Raw genomic sequence first — 23,490 nt, 5'->3', positions numbered from 1 at the left:
TTCTACGGTGGCCGGTAAGTGTCAGACAATTTGCAAATTTAAAATGCTATCAAGTTATAACTCAGCTATGATAAATACAGCTTTTTTGGGACTCCCCTTCTCATATCTTTTGTGGTACTTATGTTTCTATAATATTTTTTACCGGGTATGTTCGTTTATAATTAGCCTCAAAAATCAGTCATGCCATATCATTAGTGTTAGATTGTTTTGCTATATTTATCGCAGCTGAAGTTATAAAAGAAAGCAATGTTTTACAACTTTTCAGTGTCCATTGGGATAACAGTCCATTAGTAAACAGTTTGTTAGAAAACCGCTAAATTTGACCTTTATTGACTTCAGTGGTTGCCGTACTTCCGTTGTGTTGTTCCAGTTCCTTTCATATTTTTTGTTGGTGTGGTTGTGTTTTTGCTTGTGCAAAGCTTTTTTTTATTGCAAATCATCTGACTCCTACTGGCCACCATACTACCTATCCTCATTCTTCATATGCCTTGCCATCTGACTTACTCATATGCCTTGCCTTGTCTGTATGCCAAACTTCGCCTCCTTGATGTAACTGAGGGTTATTCCACCTCATCAATAGATTACCACAGCCTGCAACAACATGAAACTACTCTTTAATGAGCAGTTAAAATCCATATAGACTGTTGTTCTGAGGAATGCACCTTGCACAAGACAAATGATGGTACAAAATAATGTGTTTTTGTTTGGTCAAAGCTCTCAGCTCACTTTTGCAGCCTTTGGGCATGTAAATGAAGCCATGGAGATGATTTCTATCTACCAAAACCAGTTATTTAAGAGGCTCAGAAAACAAATCCTGCAGTTTCTTTTGTATTGGTAATAAATTGGTGATGTTGTTCGAAAGGACATGTTTTCCTGTTAAGGACTTTGCGTCTGGCACTGCTTACATCATTAAGGTTATTGTTCCTACGTCACATACACATTGAAAATATCTGAGCTGAGCTCCAGGATGCAGCAGACAGTTCATTACCCTGTGTTGGTGATACAAAAAGGGTCAAACAAGGTGACTTCAGAAGATCAAAAGTCCACTTAACAGAGTTAGAGGACTGTCAGCCCTCCCACCCTCCTGCTTACCCACCATAGGTGACTGTGCTGCAATATTACCTGCAGCAGCAGCAGCACCAACTGACTCAACCTACTTCATCCAAATGACGCTCTGTGCATTAGTCGTTTCCCTGCAGATAAACACATATAGGTCATCTCCTGAGTGTTCAAAGCCTATAACATCGCTTATTTTAGATGACATCCCTCCCTGTTCCCCTCTGACAGGCATGCGCCATCTCCATCCCGATTGTTGCCTGAAAAAAGTGGGCAGTTCAGGATTTTTTTTTTATATGTGGCATCACTTTCTCTGAACTCCCTCCTTTCTCTCGGAGCCTGCGAGTGTGTCGGACAGCAGTAACCAGCTCCCTCATACCTGCGCAGAGCATCCAGACCCGCTTTCCCCCCTGACAGGACAGACGCACTGCAGCAAGCAGAGAGCAGCTGACGGAAAATACTCCAAAGAAGTCAGGACACCCTGCATCAGCTGAAGATGCTGCTCACAGGAGCCCGGTAGGTCCATAGCGTCTTTTCACGTTGAAGTAATTTTGGATTTTAAGTTATCGTGCAATTTAAGAAAATTACCGTAATTACTACTTAATTGCAAAGTTAGAAGTTGGTGTCCTAATCAGAAGTCCTGAAATTGTGGCTGGTGGTTTAGTTTGTACCCTGATAATGATATTTTTAGCAGCTGACGCACTTAGCTAAGTATAACTTTTTCGACTTAGCTTCAAGCTTTCTTTTTGATTTCTCTCTGCACGAGACCTCCCATGGTGTTTCAGTGTAACATGCAGCTGGTTTGTCATCAGCAAGGCTCATTACAGTGACATGACTGGGAAGTATGTTACCAAGATATTACAGCTTTAACATTTTAAGAAAAGAAAAACGCAACAATTTTATCTCTCAAAGCTGCTGAGCTTCTTTTTCCATATTTATTTATTCACTTATTATTCACTTATTATTTTATTTTTTCTTGTGCTAACTTCAGGCTGGAGTGAAGCTCTTAGACTTTGTTTCTGTGCCCAGCAGGGCACTCAGGTTGCTGCTTTTTGGTTTAAGTGTATGCTATGCCCCTTTTTTGACCTGAGGGCTCAGATAGATGACATTAATGGACAGGTAGAGAGAGGATCTGGGAGAGGCTACACTTTAATTTGATGGTCCAGTAGCTTTGATATTAGCTAGTGGAGCGAGTCCAACTCAAAGCACTGTAATGATTATTGGGTCAATTGAGTCCAAGCATTTAAAAAAAAAAAAAAAAAAAAAAAAAAAAAAAACGAAAAAACGTTATTTCTTCTACCCTAACATAATAGCTTCTTGATAATAAGCTGTATTTCTATGTTTGGTTTTGGTGTTTTTGTTATATCCTCAGCTATTAGGTTGGGACTTGATGTCTAAATAGCCTCTAAACATTTTCTATTTCAGATTCTTTTTTTTTTCTCGTACTGACATGCTTTATGATGCAAAGTTACATGGCCAATATACCTGTTAAAACAGAGTTTTGGAAGCTTGAATGAAACAATAAAACATGACTTAATAGAATAATGATGCAATAAAGTAAAGCACAGTATAATATGACAACATGAAACACTGATATGATATGGCACACAAAATAAGATACAACACTTAACAGTAAATTCTCATTTCATACAATAAAATGAGATATGATACAGTATGATGCAGTGGATATGATATGATATGATATGATATGATATACAATATGAAATGGTACAGTATGATAAAATGTGATGTAATACAAACCATAATGTTTGATACAATACAATATGACACAATAAGACATGAAAAGATTCAATACAGTATGGCACTAAAATACAGAAAGATACTGCACAGTACAATATGATACAGTAAGATATGACACAGTATAAAGGGGAATAATTTGGTATAATATGATATGAGATGATTTACTTAAGTATCCCTAAAGATAATTTTTGCTGTACAAATGTATCTTCCCCTCAGAAAGACCAAGTTGTTGAAGTTAAGGGGTTTGGTTTGAAAAATATTACTTGCAGCAAAGTATTCTAGGAGCAGAGCCACGTCATAATTTAAGTAATTCAATTATTTGAAATTTATGGTCAATTGAAAAGAAAACCTTCTTTGATTTTGATTATTAAATTGATAATAATGGGATTGTTAAAAAAAATCTATTAACACAATGACATCTACAGATATGTAGGTCAAGCAGCTGGATTTGCTTAAACAATAAAGCAGATTTTCAGTAAGTTCAATAATTTAGGACTATTTTAGCCACAGATTGAAGAGGTCTTGAAATGAAAACAGTCTCTTTCTTAAGTCGTGGTTTTATCATCACTGAAACAAAAAGCAGTAGACTGCCAGGCCTCTTTTCCTTGAGATGTGAAAGTGATGAGTCTGAGGAAGCAGGGCACACCTGAGCACAGTCAGAATCCAGGAATAGATGAATAAATCGTCTCTTTGTTTTCCCGTGGCAGCACAGAGAAATTCACTACAAAGTGTCCCTGCAGGTTTAGAACAGGCTTGTGTGCATGGGCTGTGGCTGGGCCACAGACTTTCTGAGTCAGGTCTGAGATCTGGGATTTGTTTGGAACAGACTTTGACTCATTCCCAGGATCTTTGGTGGTCCTGGCTGGTATCTCTTTTGGTGGGTGGCTTTTCCAAATGGGTCATTTTGCTGTGAGATAGACTGGTGGTGTTTGGTTCATGGGAGTAATTTGTACAAATTTAGGTTTTGATAAGAGCTTTCTCAGAACAGGAAGTCGGCTCACTCACTGTGGGAAGCTGTTACGTTTGATGGCGCCTATTTTGGTTTTAGGAAACGAGAAGAATGTCATCTGCATAGAAGAATCTGTGAGAGCTGATCTGTAGTGTTTTTCACACAGAAGTCAGTAATGAAAGCAACAAAAAGTGGATCCTTGTTAAGCCCGACTATATTTTTGCACTGAGAATACGCGCTTTGTGTGTTGTAACTTTGCCATGATGGGCATTTCCACTTTCTCATTGATCTGTCTGAGTACCCCACCTCTAAAACACTGCAGCTTCTCCAAGCCACAGTGTTTTTTCTAGCTTCTTCATGAGAATATGAATTGAAATAAGATTATTCAATATGAATATGAATTTGTAATGCATTACCAAGGTCAGACTGAAACACTCCTCTTAACACAACAATATGAAAAATAAGTCTCTAAGAAAAAGAGACTAAGATAGTGGAGCAAGTACATTAAAAGACAACAGTTACTATAACTAGACAACATTTATTATAACAGTACTTAAAATGTCAGAGCACAAAACATAGACAAACATGGTATGCTTTTGAGACATCTAATCACCATTTAAAATTTACCTTCATTCAATTTTAGCTATCTTCAAAATTACACAAGGAGGAAAATGAACCCAGAGGATAAAAAAGAAACCCACAACAAAAAAACAAACAAACTTGCAGTTCCTTGAGTGTCCACTTGAGGCTGAACTTAAAAGTCGAGGAAATGGAACAAACCTAATCATGTGTCATGTAAATCTTCACTCCTACACTCTCTACATGGTTAATTTTTTAAATTTAATTTTTTTCATTTTGATTTTATTTCAGCTAACAGTTATCATTGGGCCTATTTGGGGGCTGAGCTGATTTGACTGACAAACTCATGCTAGGTGTTTGTCAGGAAGCTAGGGCTTCACCTCTTATGGGGACCAGCCTCTTCAGGATTCAACATTTATTCAACACACACATTCATTCATCGCACACATATATCGGGTAAAGTGTACCAGTGTCATAATTTTCTAAGATCTTTTAAAATCTGCTGACTAAATGGTCTGAAAGTTACTTAACTTAGGTTGAAGACAGATGATTTAAACTTAGAACAAAAATGAATGGAAATTGCGTTTGGTGCATCATTTCTTTGTTCAAACAATTCTTCTTAGCAACAAATCTTACAGTGTTAAGCCTGTTTATTCTACTTTAAATGGAGCCACATTTATAAGGAACATGCTTGTGTGTGATGAGCAGCAGAGCAGAGTATTTGGGTTTTGCCCATGAAAAATTTGCTGAATTTTCTCCGCCAATTCCAAACAGTTTGTTCTGCCATTGAGTTTTGTTTGGTGGACTGGATGATTGAAGTCTGAAGAAACAAGATGTTCAAGTCATTCAAAAAATTATCAACCCAAAAAAATGTTCCCTACTTTTGATTCTTTATTAAATCTATATTTATTTATTTATTTATTATTTATTTATGTTTTGCACAGATGGCTTTACAAGAGAGAGACCAGTCATGATTAACCTTCGGCTATGTCCGCACATAGCTGGGCATTTTCAAAAACCAATATCTCCCCTTCATTCGTTTTTTAAAATACTTTAGTCCTCACAGCAGGCAAATCTGCCTATAAGTGTGGCTCGAGGCATGCCAAACCCATGTTTGGCAGTGTACAGACGTGAAACCTGTGCCAGCCAATCAGAGTGAGCCTACGTAATTCATTCAGCTGTGACATTTGAGAACTGAAAACCCCATTTACATCTACTCGAAACCATGAAACTGGATCTTTCCAAAATTTTCACTTCGGTTGGAGTTTTCAGAAAACATCATTTGTAGTGACGTAAAGCTGTTTGTGTGGACGAAAATATAAAGTAAAGTATAAAAATATGCAGTTTCCCAGATACCCTGCTACATGTGGACATGGCCTAAGGCTATGAGGAACAAGTGGTTCACCAAGGTGGCTCGCTATCCAACCATGAAGTGCGTTGGAAGGAGGCTACAGCTCTCCTGGACTTAGATGCAAGTTAATAGAATTATAGAAAAACCCATCTGTATGTTATCAAATTAATAGTCAAGCTGAACAAAAAGCTTACATCAGTCTAACCACAGTCCCTGCATCTGGCCATCGAAAATCAGGAGTTTTGGGGTAGACCAGGTTTGCCTGAATTGACCTTGTTGCAGAGAACTGCAGCATAACACGATGAAGTGATCAGCACAGACAGGAATCGCAGGATCAGCAACATGTTTACTTTACTTTAAAAATTAAATCATTAAAGTCCAGTTCTCCTGATTTTTCAAGCTTGATGAGTAAGATGTTCGTCTGAGGCCTCGTGCTGTGCTCCAGCAGGAGGAGACTGGATTAGTCTTGCTTGTGGAAAATGCGTTGGCTGCAGTTCATAGACTTGTTAATGCAGTGGGTAGCATTGATTTTTATCTTCACTTGTCCTCCTTGTTACACGTATTAAGAGAACAGAACTGTTGCAGAGGGCCTGGTGACACTGAAGCAGTAAAAACTAGCTCTTAAAAAGTCCACTAATGAGCTGCAAACAGGACTTTCTCCCTTGTCATCAATCGAAACACACAAAGTCACATCACTCCCACTACATTTTAAACAGTGCTCAGTGTCTCAGCACTGCTCTTTTTGTACAAGGAATGCTCCAGAACGATTCTTTCTTGGTAAGAAAACTTCCTCCTTCCAGCCCTGAAAAGAACCAGAGCAAAGGGAAAAGAAAAAGCAAAGCAAGTGTGCCAGTGCCCTGTCCTTTAATTTTCCCTGGAGGCCTTTTGTGAAGGGAGTTGGTATGAAGTGAAAGCACAGTGTGCAGCTGTCCTCCTGGCCCACTGCTCGCTTTCTGTGAGGCGTTTTCTTGTCAAGAATACTAATAGTGATAGCAGCCTGAGTGGAGTTTGCCCAGCTGGCAGGGAAACAGACAGCAGTTTTATTCTGCTGTCAAAGAAGGCCTTTTCCAATTTGACACAAGTTAGTGAGCTGCATTTGTGCCGACTCATTCGTGTGTCTGACATAGAAGTGCAGAGCTTGCTGGGTTGACTCCAGGATCATTTCTGCGTCCGACCATTTTTTTTTACTTTACATTCAAGATTCTTTGCCACTTTGGGTGTGAGTAACTCCATTTATAGGAGCATGTGTCAGCGTCTTCAAAATTTCACCTCAACTCAGAAACCTTCACACACAGTTCCTCCTCTGTCTTCAGCTCTGTTTCTTTTCTCTTTTCAATATTAGTTTATCAAGAGAGTCATTCAGAGGCTTTATTGTAGGAGGTTTGTTGTGTCAGAGCCCTCAGCAACACGCAAACAAACCATGGACTGAGTCTTCCCTTTGTGACTCTGTGGTGGCAACAAGAAGTGTTACTCATGTAGTAATTTCAAGCTTCAATTTGACACGACTCACTGAACTTTATTTCAGAAGAAAATATTACATCATGATTTATTTAATCTGCAGCCCTAGCACAAGTTGAGTATCATATAGATATCTTATATAAACCAAATTTTTGACATTGTTATAAAAACCCAGTTAAAGTACTGTGGTTTTATCTCAACCCGTTCAAACATGAAGCTTCTTCTCATTTCTATTATTGATTCATACATAAAAATAATGATAAATTTCATTAAATGATGCTATAAAAGTAAGACAGTCATGTTATTGTGCTTTACGTGACTCTCATCTTCAGTTTAAGATTTTTTTAACACACATAATTCTGGAATAATTGATTATAAATATCTTGAAATTATATATATATATATATATATATATATATATATATATATATATATATATATATATATATATATATATATATATATATATATATATATATATATATATATATATAAATACCCCTTACAATTTCCCAAACCCACCATTGGTTCTTCAAATTTTTCTGAAAAATGCAGAAATATTCAGTCAACAATCATTAAAAATGTAAAACCTCTAAAAAAGTGAATTTTAATACAACTTCAACACAAAAATAAATAAATGAAAAATAAAAAATAAATTTAAATTTAAATCATCTTAAAACAGCATAGATTGTTGTAGTTGTGCCTTTAGTACAATAAAAGAGAAAAAAAAAGTTTTCACGGATTTATAAAGTCAATGTAATGACTAAGTTTTTTTGTAACACTCTAAGATTGAACATTAATTGTTGCAGATTTCTTTGAATCTATAAACTTAATATGTATTAAAAGCTTTCCTGACTCTCAAATTCACTTCATCAGCCCTGAAAAGTAATCAGGATCTGAGGCGCTGCTCCTCAATAATGAATGAACATTTGCAGCTTCATCAGGAGGTTGTGTGAGGTCACTGCGAGCGCTGCCATGCCTGCTGGGTTAATGACAGGGCCTGGCTGGTGACGGGGAGCTGGCAGGACGCCGCGGGGCTGAGACGCTGTGTCATTAGCTCCCGGAGGTGATGAATGGTTTTGTGGTCAGGAGTCTGCGCTCCCTGCTTCCCTCTGAAAACCCGAGAAGCTGCTCTTTTATGCTTCACTGTCGAGCTGTGAGATGGGTTATTCAGTGTCTCATGGGGCTCGTGTGTGGTGTTTTACATACTTCTTTTCACTCTCTGTAGTGTTGAGCTGTAAATGTTGCTGCATTTCCTTAATGCTGAGGATTGTTTTTGACAGACACTTACTCAAAATATGTATTTGATCTATTTTAAGATGCTTTTTGACATCAGAAAACTAGACTTGTAAACTAGTTTTGGCTCATTTTCCATCCTTTTTTCCTGCTGATCAAAGATTATTGTTTCTGTCAAACGCTCTAAAGAATAAAACATCTCTTGCAAGCAAATTTATCAGCGACTTAAGTCTGAATATAAAACACCTCTTGCTTCAGGCGGAAACACCTCAATACCTCCTGTTTGGGTTACGGTGACAAATTGTTAAGACACTCACGGTTCCCAGAGGAAGAATTCCTAAAACTTTATTTTCCAGCTTTAGTTTCCTTCATGTCTCAAAACCTATAAGACACAGTGACCTTAAAGTTGGCTCAGGCATTTGTGTTACACTCAGTTAATTAATTAGCATTTGTTTGCATACTAATATAAGATGGTTAGCTTTAATCTCTGAGCATCACTGTGACAAATCTGCTACCATGCCTGTAGACTCTTATCTGGCCCTAATAATATCTTCTCCCACAGGCATGTTTTGGTTGAACTTGTTTGCTCTTTTTTTACAAGGCGTGTCTTTCTTCTCCTAAGATAACCCTCAAATCTGAAATCTTTTCCTTTTTTTTTTTTTTTCCTTTTTTTCTGTTTTATTGTGAGTGGAAGCCTACATGGATTAATTTCTTTCTCGGTGCACATTTTGGAAGTATTTTAAGTTTTGAAGTTCTGTGGAGCTTATCAAATGCTTAGATACCTAAGAACTAAATAAAACATTGTAACATCTGCCCATCCCACGTTTATATCGCAGCGATTCATGAGAAAATTTGTGACCACAGTGGATGGATTTTGTATTGAAAGTAACACAAAAGAGTACAGAAGAGGAGAGGAAGGACAGGGCTTGTAAAATCAAGTCTTGCATTTTATTCAGCCCAAGCCCGAGGAGGCCCTCTTGAAACGAAAGACATCTTCTTTTGGGAATTAAACCCTAAATTGAGTGAGCTTGAGTTATGCACAAACACAATGCACCTAGCCAAAAAATTCAGCCCCGTGTGAATCTTTGGCCACATTTACCGTTTTATCCAAGCGTTTAGAAAACTCTCCACTCTGGAAAGCGTTTTCAAAAGTTTCAATTTTTGGACAAAACGCAAGGCAGATATTGATTTATATTGATTTATATTGATGGTGATTTTTGTTCTTTTATATTCCATACCTTGAGAAGGTCTCATCTAAACGCAAGGCCAAAATGCAACAAAATGTTATCGGATTTGTCAGTTTTTGGCGTCGTGTAAACGCGGCCTTTACACCTGAAGTGTTTTTGTGCTGCTACATGCTCCACAGCGCCCCCAGCAACTGAGAAATCAGCCAGGCCAGCTGCTTTGACCTACAGGCCTAATCTTTTTGTGCATAAGTATGGCGCCAACACTTACGCCGTGTTTACACGGCACCAAAAACGGTCAAATTCGATAACATTTAGTTGCGTTTTGTCCAAAAACGGAAACTTTTGAAAACACTCTCCAGAGTGAAGTGTTTTAGGAACGCTCCTCCATCCAGCCTTGTATAAACACAGAGCAGAGTGTTTCAGGGTGAAACTCTGATGTCACCGCATACCCACTCACAGTTTCAGGTGAAGGTTGCGCGCGCAGCTGCAACTTCCAGTTAAGCCATTCTGATCCAGTTGGTGGCAGTAATGTGCCTCAAGGTTTGATTGTCAACCATCTCACACAATTGAATGGCAGAAAAAGAAAGAACAACCACAACAACGATGGATGATTTCCGGGTTGCATATGCACACACATGTATCCACATCACCAACTACTGGCCTGGCATGGCCACTACATCGTTGTGACTTGTCCTCTTGGAGTCGAATGAACGCAGATCGTTTTCACGCCGTCCTCATGTAAACTTGGGTGGCTTTTGGAAACTCAAAGGAAGAATCTTTGCGGAAGTCTCCGTGTAAACGTGGCCTTAAAATAACAGTCTCTTGCGGCAAGAGTGAATTCTGAACAGAAAGTTTAGAAATTTGAAATATTACTATTTTTTTTATCTATTTATTTATTTTGATAAACCATTTTTGGGGGCTTTTATGCCTTTAATGAGACAGGAACGGACAGTGGACAGGGTGGGAAAAGGGGCAAGAGTGGGGAGAGACATGCAGGAAACAGGCCACAGACTGGACCTGGGCCACCTACCTAAGGGTGAACCTCATGGGGTGCAACCTAGACCGCTAGGCCATCTGCGCCCTCCCACAGTATTTTTCAGTCAGCTTCAAATTTAAGAAGCATATTTTCTTTTTGCTGAAACAGATGAACAGCAGGGCAGAAAACTTTCTTTTTGAGGAAAGAAAAATCAAACTTTTTACTTTAGTCTCAGAACTTTTAAGGCATAAAAGTCTAAATTATTACTTACATCTCAGAATTTTGTGAAAGGAAAGTTTGAATTTCGACTTTAAACTTAAAATTCTCCAGAATTTTCGCTGTCTTAACAGGAAAAAAAATACTGGCCTAGTCTTTGTAGAAAAAAAAAAAAAAATTTCCCTGGCTCTTATCCTCTTCTGTAGGTGTGCAAGTCGTCACTTTTTACAAGATCCTAAACCAGTTGGTGAAATCAGAGGAGTGTGTGATTTGATGCTGAACTAACTCAAAACACGACGTCCAGTAACAAACATCACCCTGCCGTTAAAAGGTTAAAATGGTGGAAACTGAAAACTCCATGAAGGAGAAACAGCCTGAGCTCTTACTTTCACATTCAAGCTTCATTAATCTCATTTTTTCTAAATGGTTTTCCTCTTAATCTCCACAGACACATCCAAATACTTCCACTTCTTCTAGCAGTCTGTCGTCTCACCCTGGCCTTCCCCACCCAGACTCCATCTACATTTGGTACGTCGATATTTTCTCGCTCTTCAGTCACATTCAGTTAAGAGCTAAGAGGACAAAGGTGTTTTAAGTACAGCCATGATTCAGTAACGTCAGCGAATTCACACTGTGCTCTTCACGCTCTGGGTTCCTCATTTTCTGCAGACGATGCTCAGCAGCTCCAGGTGAACATCCCCCACTCAGGCCCATTTTCAGCCCCACTGGGCAGCTCCATCTCCATCCCCTGCCTGGTGACTCTGTCCTCCACACCCACCACCTCCTCCTCCTCATCCTCTCCGGTGACTCCACGAGTCAAGTGGACGGTGGTGTCTGGCGGGGTGGAGACCCAGATCCTGGTGGCACGGGGTCAAAGGATAAAGGTGAATGAGGCTTACAGAGACCGCGCCGCCTGGCTCAACTACACGACCTCGCCTGATGATCTGTCTCTGTGGCTCGGAGATTTACGCTCCAGTGATTCGGGTCACTATCGCTGCGAGGTGCAACAAGGCCTGGAGGATGCCAGTGACCTCGTACAACTTCAAGTCATAGGTAACAAGTAAAGAAGATTCATTGTAAAAAAAAAAAATACAACTTTACCATGAATGCCTACTTATATGTTTTATTCACCTTTGTGTTTTTAGGCGCTGTATTCCACTACAGAGACGCTTTGGGCCGCTATGCATTTTCCTTCCCCCAGGCTCAGAGGGCTTGTGAGGCCATTGGGGCCCAAATCGCCACTCCTGACCAGCTGTTGGCAGCTTATTACGACGGCTATGAGCAGTGTGATGCAGGCTGGCTGGCAGATCAGTCTGTCAGGTGACAGTTGATTTCTTTATCTGCTTGTTCCAGCTCTAACTTAAAGCTGCATGGTGCTGTCAGTCGGGAAAAAGCCTGAAGTGGTCTATATACCTTCCATATAACAATAAGATTATGTTTTTTGCAGGTACCCAATCCAAGTTCCCCGTGAGGGTTGCTATGGAGACATGGATGGCCAACCAGGAGTGAGAAACTACGGCACAATGAATCCAGACGATCTATATGATGTTTACTGTTACGTTGAAGATACCGAGGGTACAAGCCATGATACCAATTTCTATCACTAGTGTTTGTTGAAACTTCTGGTCCATTAATGACTTATTTACGATTTTTAGTCTAAACTATTCAATTGGCCTGTCTTACTTTAAAGTTTTTTTTTTACATTTATCAGTTGAAAAATGTACTCACTCCGCTCTGGTATCTGTGTTAAAGAGGGGGTATTATGAGTTCCCATATTTAAAGCTGGGTATAAAGTAACAATTCTGTATGTCCATACTAAATATGCTGCTTTTGAAACAGCTACAAATTTTTATAAGTTGTAGAAATCCAGTGTGTAAACTGCTAGAAGTAATTGTTCCAAGAACAGCACAAGATTTCCACAAGATCTTCATGAAACTCGCTGAAATGATGCGGTCACTGCATAAGGATCTCTTGACTGGAACATCAGATATTGCGGGGCCTCAAACACCAAGTCCTGCCCATTGCTCTGCTCCCCACAGGCCTAAAAAGAGCTGGCCAATCAGAGGGGAGGTGGTTTGTAGAACGGGGAGCCTTAAAGAAACAGCAGCTAAAACAAAGTGTTTTTCGCAACACTGGTGTAAGAAAAATAAAGATTTTATTTGAGATGTAAAACTTCTAACAGGAGTACCAGGAGAACAGTATGAAGCCTGAAGAAAAATCTGATAGCCCCTCTTTAAGCCAAAATGTTCCTGGTCTGTTTCCCAGTCTAAGAACTAAACCTTAAACCCGTATGCGCTTACAGGGGAGGTGTTTCATGACCCAGTGCCACAGCAGCTGTCGTTTGATGAAGCTCAGTCATACTGCAGAGCAGCGGGAGCAGAGCTGGCTACAACAGCACAGCTCTACTCTGCGTGGAGTGAAGGTTTGGACCGATGCAGCCCTGGTTGGCTGGCTGATGGCAGTGTACGCTATCCCATCATCAACCCCAGGGAGCGCTGTGGAGGGCCTCAGCCAGGCGTTAAAACCGTGTATCGCTTCATCAACCAAACTGGCTTCCCTGAACCATCCAGTCTGTACGATGTTTACTGTTTCAGAGGTGAGTTCTCAACGTGCAAACTTGTTGGGACTTTTTAACACAGCAGAAAGTTAACCAGTTTATCCTTGCTTTGCCTTCTCTCTTCATGAACTTTTAAAGCAAAAGTTGACATTCTGATTTTGATAACAACTTCATTAACCTCTCATCTGCCTTCCACAGATACTAGAAATGCACGCACAGACTCTCCCAGGGACTATGTGGCCACAGAGTCTGAGGACATTGGACAGGATGTTGTTATTCTGATGGAGACCGCTCAAGAGCTCAAACTGGACCAACATGCCGAGCAGGTGGAACTGAAAGCACAAGGTGTGCTTGAATCTTCCCCCTTCACCTCCAGCTCTTCCACCGAGGAAAACCTCATTGGCACACACCCAACAGTTTTATCAGAAACAACCGAGTCTCCCTTCAACACTACATCTACAGTGGACCTCCTTCAGGGATTTGATGAAACTTTATCTCCTACAGAGATGAGCTTTGACTCCCAACATCCCACAGCACCAATGAACAGTACAACCAGCACAACAGAAATCTACGAATCATCACAAAACACTTCATCACTAATTCATGTTTACAATGAGACTGAGTCTCAGGACAACCTGAACTTTACCTTCAGCCAGCCTGAAAACACTACAGGGCTTCCTGGGTTGTCATCTGAGCCCCTCACACAAACCCAGACAGTATCAGATACAGATGAAGGAGAGAGCACACAGCCATCTGATTCCCAAGTAGCACATGATACCCTCCTGGATTTAGGCAGATCAGACACCAACTACAGTGACCCCGACAGTAATCGCACTGAAGAGGAGAGCCAATGGCAAGTGACTCTTATGACCCTTGACCCCATGGTTCAGGTGGAGGTGGAGGGAGCAGCTGTAGAGGATCCGATGCAGATATCTTTTTCAACTCAGGCCTCAAGAGGCGAGGAAGAATTTGTTACACAAGCAGCACAAACTACAAAATCATCCAGCCAAGACTTGAGCTTCGTGTGGGCTAATCTGGATGGGTCTGGAGATACTTCTCAAGGTATGGAATGTAAAAAAACAAAAATCACTATCAATATAAATCAATATCTGCCTATTTTGGGGCATTTTTTGCTGGTTGAAGAGAGTCAGGAAATGTGGGGAGCATAGAGAGGGAAAGACAGCTGCAAATAGTCAAGGCCGGGGTTAAAACAGTGATTTTTGCAATCAAGACTGTAGTATCTGTAAATTGGGCATGTGCTTGAACTGGTAGATCAACAGTGCCCCCTAGAACAGTTTTTTATGTCAAAAAGCACCACTTACACATGTACAAGAATGCCAGTTTGCAACTTGTTGGTGCTATTGACACAAACAGAAAAGTCCTTACAGGAGCTTTAAAGGTCCCATATTCTGCTCCTTTTCTGCAGTTTAATAAGGATCATTGATGTCTTCATGAAATGGTAGTAACATGTTTTGGTCCAAAAAGTCAATAAATCAAGCACAGCACCATTATTTCCTGGCTCTCATAGCCCCTCTGTTCAGAACGGTCTGATTTAGTGGGCGTGGTCTTTATATGTAAATGAGCCACCGCTGATACCGCCCCGCTCTCCACGTCACTGAGAGCGGCACCACGTGACCATGACTACCGAGCTCCGAGTGCAAAGTGTTTAGAAAACAGCGAAGCTCGTTTACCGTAACATTACAGGCTAAAACAACAGGCTAACTGCAGCTAAAGTTAGCATCCTGAAACTAACACAGAGACAGGGGGGACACTGAGGAAAAGCTCCTACATCTGCTCCACAGCACACAGCATTTAAAATACTCACATTTCCAGGGTCCGAGGTTTGTTGGCGGACGTTTGGTAATGCGCCTCGATTCAGGACCAGTCTATTAGCTAGCCCTCTGTTGTACTGTCCAAAGTTGGAAAAGCAGTCGGCTGTGAAGTGACTAGCACACACATGCACAGTTTTACTGAGTGTAGCTGGAACATTTCTTTGATTAATGAACTCTAGCCACTTAGTCTTGTCTTCTTCCAAGATGGGAAGCTTGTGCATGGAACTATGTGGCTGTTTACTGCCAAAAACAAAGCAGTGATGGCTCTTCAACTTTGGCATTCTCTCCAGCAGTGGGGAGGGGAGTGGGCGGGGAGGAGGGTGGGGGGTTATCTGCTCCGGTGGACCAATCAGGTCAGACTTGCTCCTGATTGGTCAAAAAGGGAATTGCTGATGGCGGCAAATCCCCAAAATCCAAACAGCTCATTTTAGGTCAGGTTTTTATATTCACAAGCACTACTAAGTACAGGTTTAGTCATTAAATATCAAATTTTGTGGGCTGGGAGGAAAGCCAAAGACCCACAAATTTCATTAAAAAACTTAATAAAGGGATTTTTGCATAGTATGGGACCTTTAACACTGTTTAGATCTAGAGCGCAGTCACACAGACCACCTTTACTGTGCCCAGGCACGCTTCCACCTTAAAATCCAGTTCGTTTGACCAGTGTGAACGAAGGTGCACGGTGCTCATGCACAAGCACCTGCAACGAGGACATGATTTATAATCTATGATGTACTGTATTGTCCATGAAGTATAATCGCTGCGACCTCTCCTCTCCTCTTGATAATCATTTTAAACGATGGTGGGGGTGTTAGAGGGCTGTGTCGGACCAAAACAACTTAACATAAGCCAAAAATTGTGCTTGAGTATGTCACAGGTGGCCAGTGTGACTGTGCTCTTAGCTGTGAAACAAATTTTGTGACCTGATTTCAGAAACAGACAAGCTGCTATCCTCGTTTTCATTTTCATATGCTAAAAAATACTCTGATTCTGAAAAGATAATTCAATTTCTTTTTCAGAAAGAGACATGGACATTGAAGCAGTCAGCATGAACTCCACGTCAGAGTCGACCACATCCAGCTCTTCCTATAACCAAACAAGTCCTGTTTCCACCAGCAACACTTCCTCAGAGTCAACTACCGTACCTCCTGATATGACTGTCACATCCTGGTCACGCCATTCAGACAAATTAAACTTGGACATCTTTTCCACAGTATCACAGCTCTGGGAGTCCAATTCTAAACAGGAGGGAAGTACAAGCTTAGAAATTGAAGACACAGTCACTTTGGAAAGTGAAGAAAAACCTCTCCACCCAACGAAATCAGAAGAAATGCTCCTCTCTGGAGTGAGTTTTGCTACTACTGAATCTCCAGAAAACTCAAACACATCTCAGCTTCTCGTAGATCCCACCAGCATCCAGTATCAGACATCAGGTTACAGAGGGTATTTGGATACAGCAACCACTGGGTATGAAGAGGCAAGTGGGCACGAACCTGGTACGATTACTGCAGTTCTTACAGAGGATGATGAAGTTACTCCAAATCTTGGACAGGAAGTTAAAGTTTCCCCAACCGTTGAAGAGAGAGCTGAAATCTTTGATCATTTGGACAAAGAAGCTAACGTTACCCAAACAGATAAAGAATCCAACATCACCTCAGTGAATAAAACTAACATTTCTACAACCCTTGAAGAAGAAAGTGAATCTGCTGCAACTGTTGTTTTGGAAGAAGAAGCTAACCCTGCCCCAACTGTTGAAGGAGAAGCTATGGTTACTACAAACTTTGATGATGAAGCTAACGTTACTCTGCTTTTTGGTGAAGGAGCTAATGTTACCTCAAGTCCTACAGAGGTCAACTTTGTAAAAACAGTTAATGAAGAAGCTGACATGTTACCAACTCTTTCCCCTAAGGAAGAAGAAGAATCTATTGCAGTAGAATCAGTTGAAGAAGAAGCTAACATTACCAAACTCTTGGAAGAAGAAGATACAGTTGTTCCAGCTCTTGAAAGAGATGCTAGCAATGCCACAAACATTGAAAGTGAAGCTAATGTTGTCCCAGCTCTTGAAAAAGAGGCGAACGAAACCCTGACTCTTGAAGAAGAGGCTGACATCGACCTGTTGCTTGAGGAAGAAACTAGCATTGCCCCTGGAGTTGAAGAAAAAGCTAATGTTACCCTGACTCTTGAAGAAGATGCTAGCATTACCCCAACTGTTGGAGAGGACATTACTGTCATTCCTCTCGATATGCAAACATCTAACTGGGCCCTGCTGACCACTACGCTTGGACCTCAAGAGTCTCTGAATGATCTTGAGTACAGAAAAACTTCCTCAACAACTCAAGATTTGTCCTCAAGCACAAAAGCAACTTCTGCGTCTACCAAGGCAACTACCGCCTCCATCAAGACCACCACACACTGGTCCAGACGCACCTGGAGCCCGACCACTTCAAGGCCGAGAGTATCCCACAAGACAACCGAGCCCCCGATGGTGACAGCCTTCATGCCACCTGTGGATCAAGGTCTGGTGGATGTTGAGTTTAGTCTCACCCAGCCACCCACTCTGCTTATTTTGCCCAATGAGAGGGCAGCTGTAGGCGGCACGGGGAAAGCTTCAGGTAATGTTAAAGCCACTTTCATCAGCCTAACCGTCCTCCTGCTACTTGACGTGACAATTCACTAAAACCCCTGGTCTGTCCTCTGCCCCAACCTGCCTCTGCTCCATTTTCTATAAAACACCTCCCCTCCTTTTCAAACAACTTCCCACGTTTGTTGTCTCCGAAAGCCCACTCACCCCTCTGACTCCTCCCGCTTCACCTTCCTCACTTCTCTCCTTGTGACTCCACCTCCCCTTCGAGATACTCACACTGGGACAGCTCCCACATGACGTTTGTCTACAGCCCACTTTTGTTGTGCATGATATTTTTCCCTCATCCAAAGATTGACTTCTGTGAAGTACTGTAATATAGTGGTATGCTTATGAATGAGTGTTTCAGTGATTATTTGACATTTTCTGTGAAGAGTGGTTTGGTAAGCCTTTTATCAGTATCAGAAATGGATTCTGTTTGTCATTCACACATTTATGAATCTAACAAGTAAAAAAAGATTTCCTTCACGGTGTCCTTTGAAGAAATCTAAAAGTAGGTTAAAGAGGGGCTATTGTGCTTTTCTCACATCTTAAAGACAAACATTCGGCTGGATGTCAGTACTGAACATGGGCAAAATTTTAGCATGTGATAGAAACGTGTCACAACTAGGGCTGAGGAATTCTGTGAATTTTCAAATTTGGAAACTTTTGATTTATGGGAATAAACTGGTAATTTATAATGAGGGAATAAAATTTAGCATTTAGCATAAATTTGGCTAAAACCACCAGATTTGATGCAAATTCATTTGAATATTTATGCTGTTCCTTGACCACATAGCAGTAATGTGCTGACTGCAGAGCTATTAAAGCCACACTCCCTCCAAGCACTGTGCATGATGACCACAGCAAAAGACTATTAGAGGTACCCCCTGAGGACCACACAAAGTAAAGCAAGGTTTAATAAAATAATTTCCTCTGGAAAGTTTGTGGAACTACTGGAAGTTTTTCCACCTCTTTGTGACTCTGGTCACAACACTGGATTTGCCTAAATTTTGAAATCCCCAGTAAGTAAATCTCCTCGAAAGACCAAATTTGTCATTTTATCAAGAAACTAAACTTTGTTACATGGCAACAGTGAATGAGTCTTCTAGATTGCTTAGTTCTGAAATACATCAGGGGCTGAGTTGAAGTGAAGTTTTCAGACAGTGGGTGAAACAAGGGGTTTCATATTTAAAGACATGAGATAAGTGAAGTTTATATTGAGCTGTAAATCACATAAAGCCACTGCAGAGATTTCAGAAGGCCATTATGAAGTCTAAAAATGAGCATAATACCCCCTCTTTAACTTAAATAGAGAAGCTCTCTTGGTGTGATGAATTAATCACTGTAACAGGCAGCAATATTAGGCAAGAGAGCTGCTGATGTACTGGGTGTCAACATTGCTATGATTTGGTCACAGGTAAAATTAGAGCATTATGATATTTAGCACAACAGCACAACCTGAGGTATGATATTTTCTTTATACAGCAGAAAAGCAGCAGATAAAAGCAAAAGGCTAAAACAGATGATTTATGTTTTCATTTTTAATTTACTCTCACCAACCCAGCTAGACCCTCAACTCTGTCAGAGGACTGTGTCCTAACGCTATCTCAGACCAGCTGCTTTGTAAGTCACTTCGGATCTTGGCTGCCAGTGGAGTATGATCATATCATATGTGATAGATTAACATAGAGAAATACCTCCTGCTGTAATGTTAATCAACAGTATTAAGAAGACCTGGCTGTCTCAGTGCTGTTGTACTTCATATCATCGCTCACAAAAAGCCTCTTATCCAATCAGGTTCCTTGGTCATAACTAACTGCTATATCAATCTACAGCTGTTAGATTATTAAGTGTAGGAACAGTTCTCATAATTCACGACTTCTGTTGCACTTTTAGACCGAAGCACAGAGTGTTTTTATGTTTATAAGCACAAACATTGTTCAGTGTCGATCTGCTGTGAGTGGAAACATTTAAAAATAACTTTTTAAATGTCACCTCTGGGGTCATAAATGTTTCATACTCAAGTCATGTTCTGTTGTTTCAATGATAATCTTGCAACATTTGTACAGTTTTGTGTTTCAGATCGATAAACTGAACTAATCTAGCTTTGTTTCTTGTCTCATATGTCTATTTTTTTGTTGTTGTTGTTGTTAAAATTGAGCTAGACAATCAACCCAAGGGCTTACTAAGAAATTCTAACATTTCACCTGACAGCCCAGAGATATCATGAAAAGAAGTCATAGAGGCAATATCAAGTTCTTGCTTTATAACTTGCATTTTATTTGAAATTTTATTGGTAGTGTTTTTGAGTGTCTAAGTATAACTCTTGGAAACAGCTTTCCAAGTTTTTAGTGATGTAATAAAAAAGGGGGAACTTCAAAAAATATCACCAAATCTCTGTGAATCAGACTGATTGATGCAGAGTGTAGAAGTATTTCAAATATAATACCATCCAGGTTTTCTGAGTAACTGCATTTGACATCAAAAGTGGGCTTAAAAACTTCATTTTTATCAAGAGAAGAAGAAAAGAAGACAACGAGCAAGACCAGAGATATGGTTAAAAAAAAAAAAAAAAAGGACAAGAAGACAGAAGAGGTCCTCTACTGCCCTCTACTGGTCGATATACAAACTGCAGTTTCATTATCTCAATATGTATTCTGTAATGTTTAATGATTAGTACTGTGTTTTTGAAGGTGGGTAAACAAGCAGGGTTTTCTGCAGTTTTAGTTCACATAGACAATAAGCAATAAAGTAACTTTCTGAATAAACACTAACACACCTGAGTCACTACAGGCTGCACACGTGATTGTTCCGTTTTATATGTTTTTAGTAGGAGAATATTCTGAGCTGGTCTTTTTTTTTCCAGATATCTGCGTGGGAAACCCCTGTCTCAACGGAGGAACCTGCACAGAGCGAAGTGGACAAATAAAGTGTCTCTGTTTGCCAACATATGGAGGAAATTTCTGTCAGACTGGTGAGCTCTCTATTTTCATGTCTATCAAACAGTTTGGACAGCAGATTGTGTATTGGGTGATGTAAAGGCCCGTGTCATGCCTGTCTCCTTTTCCTGTTGTTTATTGTTTGTTCTTTTGACAGATTTGGAGCAGTGTGAACCAGGCTGGGATAAGTTCCACGGTTTCTGTTACCGACACTTCGGCCAGCGTCTGAGCTGGGAGGTGGCGGAGCAGCATTGTCGCATGCTGGGAGCTCACCTGGTGTCCATCATGACCCCAGAGGAACAGAGTTACATCAACAGTGGGTTCAGACCACCATGATTTGTCCTCTTTGAATGAATTAAATGTTCACTGGTTCTTGATAAACACTGATGAATGAAATCACACCTTTTCTCTAAACCAGGTAACTACAAAGAATACCAGTGGACTGGTTTGAATGATAAAACCATTGAAGATGATTTCCGCTGGTCTGATGGAAACCCACTGGTGAGGAAAATTAAAAACAATGACTTATCTATTAGAGAAAAAAAAAAGATCGAAGGAGACTGCTGGGAAAAAATAAAAATTCTAATCAATAAATAAAACAAGCTTAAGTCCAAACACGTTTATAGCCTGATTCAGACAAAACTGAAAACTTGGGGAAGAGGAAACTGAACTTATTTTACACCTCAAAATTATTTTTAGAAATTAATGGCTCCACAAAAATAGTTCAAAGACAAAAATTCTGAAAAGATTTAGACCAATTAAATGAGGCCCTATGAAGACTGTATTCAGTTTTTGAAGGCTACCTGTTCCCTGAGCTTGAACCACATTAGAAACCAACCTTCATATCTTTATTTCCTTTGTAATTATTTTCTAATCAGTTGAATTTAAGAAGAAGAATGGGAAAAATAAATGTTTGGGCAGTAAGATTTTTTTTTTTTTAAGAGCTTTTCTCTTACCTTGGCAAATGCTACACCAGGCCTTCCCTGAGTTTTCCAGCCTGCTGCTAGGCTAAGCTAACTAGCTGCTAGCTATCCTTGTAGGCCACAAAAATCAAATTAAAATACTTTTAGCTCCTCAAAGTCCAGCAATACAGACATGTAGGGTTGTATTTGATATGTGTCCTCATTGACAGTTTTTATTGCATATTTATTAGTACATATTTTTATCCAATGGAAGTATTTTGTCAGTCGTTTAGTCTTGGTAGCCTTCAAAGGCTTTTTGCTGATGTGTTGCATTACTTGTTAATATTTCCTGCAGCACAGACTTATCAATTGAAAGCATTTTACAGTGGCCCTGAAGTGCAAAACAAAACAATAACAACATTTTCTTTTTTTTTTTTTTGTCTTCTTTTTCCTTTTTTGAGTTTCCTTTTTTGTTGTAGTGGACTTTGGGGTCACTATACATGTCTACCATATTTTAAAACACATCTTACCACTTTAAAAAATAAAGAAATAAAAATTCCAAATCTTCTTTTCTCTCATTCAGCTGTATGAGAATTGGTACAGAGGGCAGCCAGATAGTTATTTTCTGTCTGGTGAAGACTGTGTAGTGATGGTGTGGCACGATGAAGGACGCTGGAGTGATGTACCATGCAACTATCACCTTGCATACACCTGCAAGAAAGGCACCTGTGAGTAATTACAAACACTTTTAACACCTTTTTATCACACATTTTATCACCAATTTCTTTCAGTTGAGCTGAAATATACATTTATTCCCAACAGCCTCATGTGGTCCACCACCAAAGGTCCGAAACACCTCCTTATTTGGAAAAGTCCGTCAGAGATATGAGACAAATGCAGTGGTGCGCTATCACTGCACCGAGGGCTTCCAGCAGAGGTTAAATCCTGTGATCAGGTGTCTGTCTTCAGGCATGTGGGAGAGGCCACAAATACTCTGCACTCCAGGTGAGATAAAGTCCTTCACTTGTCCTTTATATCAAATATATCTATAATGAAGTTTATCTTGAATAATGCCTTTTATTGACTGTTTAGAGGCCAGAGGTCACACTGAGTACCCAGAGGTCACGTCTCAGCCGAGCAGCGACTTCGCAGCAGTTGAAGACCAGCGTGAAGCTGTCAAAGAGGCACCACAGTACTGGGACATCAGGTTCTAAATGTTAGCCATGTTTCCTTTGTCTTCCTTTCTTAAATTCAGCTGTTGTAACTGGAGAAGGTGACAAGGATAAATGCTTTTACCAATGAACACTCAAACATAAAAAAAATAAACCACAAGGTGCACAGACCAACAAACTGAAAAAGCATGAGAGCACTGATAGGTTTTTCTTTCTTTTGTGGGAGTTTAAAGTTCCTGAGTTTTGATGTTCCTTAGATTGTTCCGGTGTGTTGACGTCTTGACTTTAATGTAGTGTCTATCAGTCTTACAAAAGAGGCTAAAGTTACTCCTTGTCAATACAAAGAAATGCATTAAATATGTGAAGTCATCTTTATGTCAGTTCCAAATCTGCTCCCTTTGAAAAAAATGGTGCTAATGTTTTCAATAACTTTTCTATCCATCAGTTTTTGTTTGTTTGTGATATAGGATTAGAGTCCCTTCTTTTTCAAAGACTCAACAGACTCCAAAGCACAATGTCTAACCCAACAAAAAGCCAATAGTTACTGTTCATGTACATGAGTTTTTACACCTGTGATTGCTGCCCACATATTTCACTGAGACACCTTTTATTTCCAACAGACACAGTTTTGTTCATCAGCTTTATGTTGTAATAAAGTTTTGTAGAACAGAGCAAAGAATAAATTGTTCTCTTATC

General features: G+C 40.0%; 1 protein-coding gene across 1 annotated transcript; it reads left to right on the top strand.

The window, feature by feature from the left end:
• Window positions 1-1,300: 1,300 nt before the first annotated feature.
• On the top strand, window positions 1,301-23,490 carry LOC141803322 (brevican core protein-like). Its single transcript, XM_074687285.1, has 14 exons — window positions 1,301-1,572; window positions 11,218-11,297; window positions 11,439-11,822; window positions 11,915-12,089; window positions 12,217-12,344; window positions 13,072-13,365; window positions 13,525-14,388; window positions 16,178-17,770; window positions 20,648-20,755; window positions 20,878-21,036; window positions 21,139-21,221; window positions 22,206-22,350; window positions 22,445-22,627; window positions 22,715-23,490. The coding sequence occupies exons 1-14, from the start codon at window positions 1,553-1,555 to the stop codon at window positions 22,834-22,836; spliced, it is 4,338 nt and encodes a 1,445-aa protein (XP_074543386.1). The 5' UTR covers window positions 1,301-1,552; the 3' UTR covers window positions 22,837-23,490.

This window comes from Halichoeres trimaculatus, unplaced genomic scaffold, assembly GCF_033239565.1.
Source record: "Halichoeres trimaculatus isolate MK-OKI-2021-1 unplaced genomic scaffold, fHalTri1.1 fHalTri1_scaffold_14, whole genome shotgun sequence".
NCBI lineage: Eukaryota > Metazoa > Chordata > Actinopteri > Labriformes > Labridae > Halichoeres > Halichoeres trimaculatus.
This window is presented reverse-complemented; position numbering and strand designations above follow the sequence as displayed.

Bases quoted from the DNA above. Each gene is read 5' to 3' on its own strand.
- LOC141803322 (XM_074687285.1), top strand. From the start codon at position 1,553: ATGCTGCTCACAGGAGCCCG. The intron at 17,771-20,647 runs GTAATGTTAAAG...TTTTTTTTCCAG, and splicing joins CGGCACGGGGAAAGCTTCAG to ATATCTGCGTGGGAAACCCC. The intron at 20,756-20,877 runs GTGAGCTCTCTA...TTCTTTTGACAG, and splicing joins AGGAAATTTCTGTCAGACTG to ATTTGGAGCAGTGTGAACCA.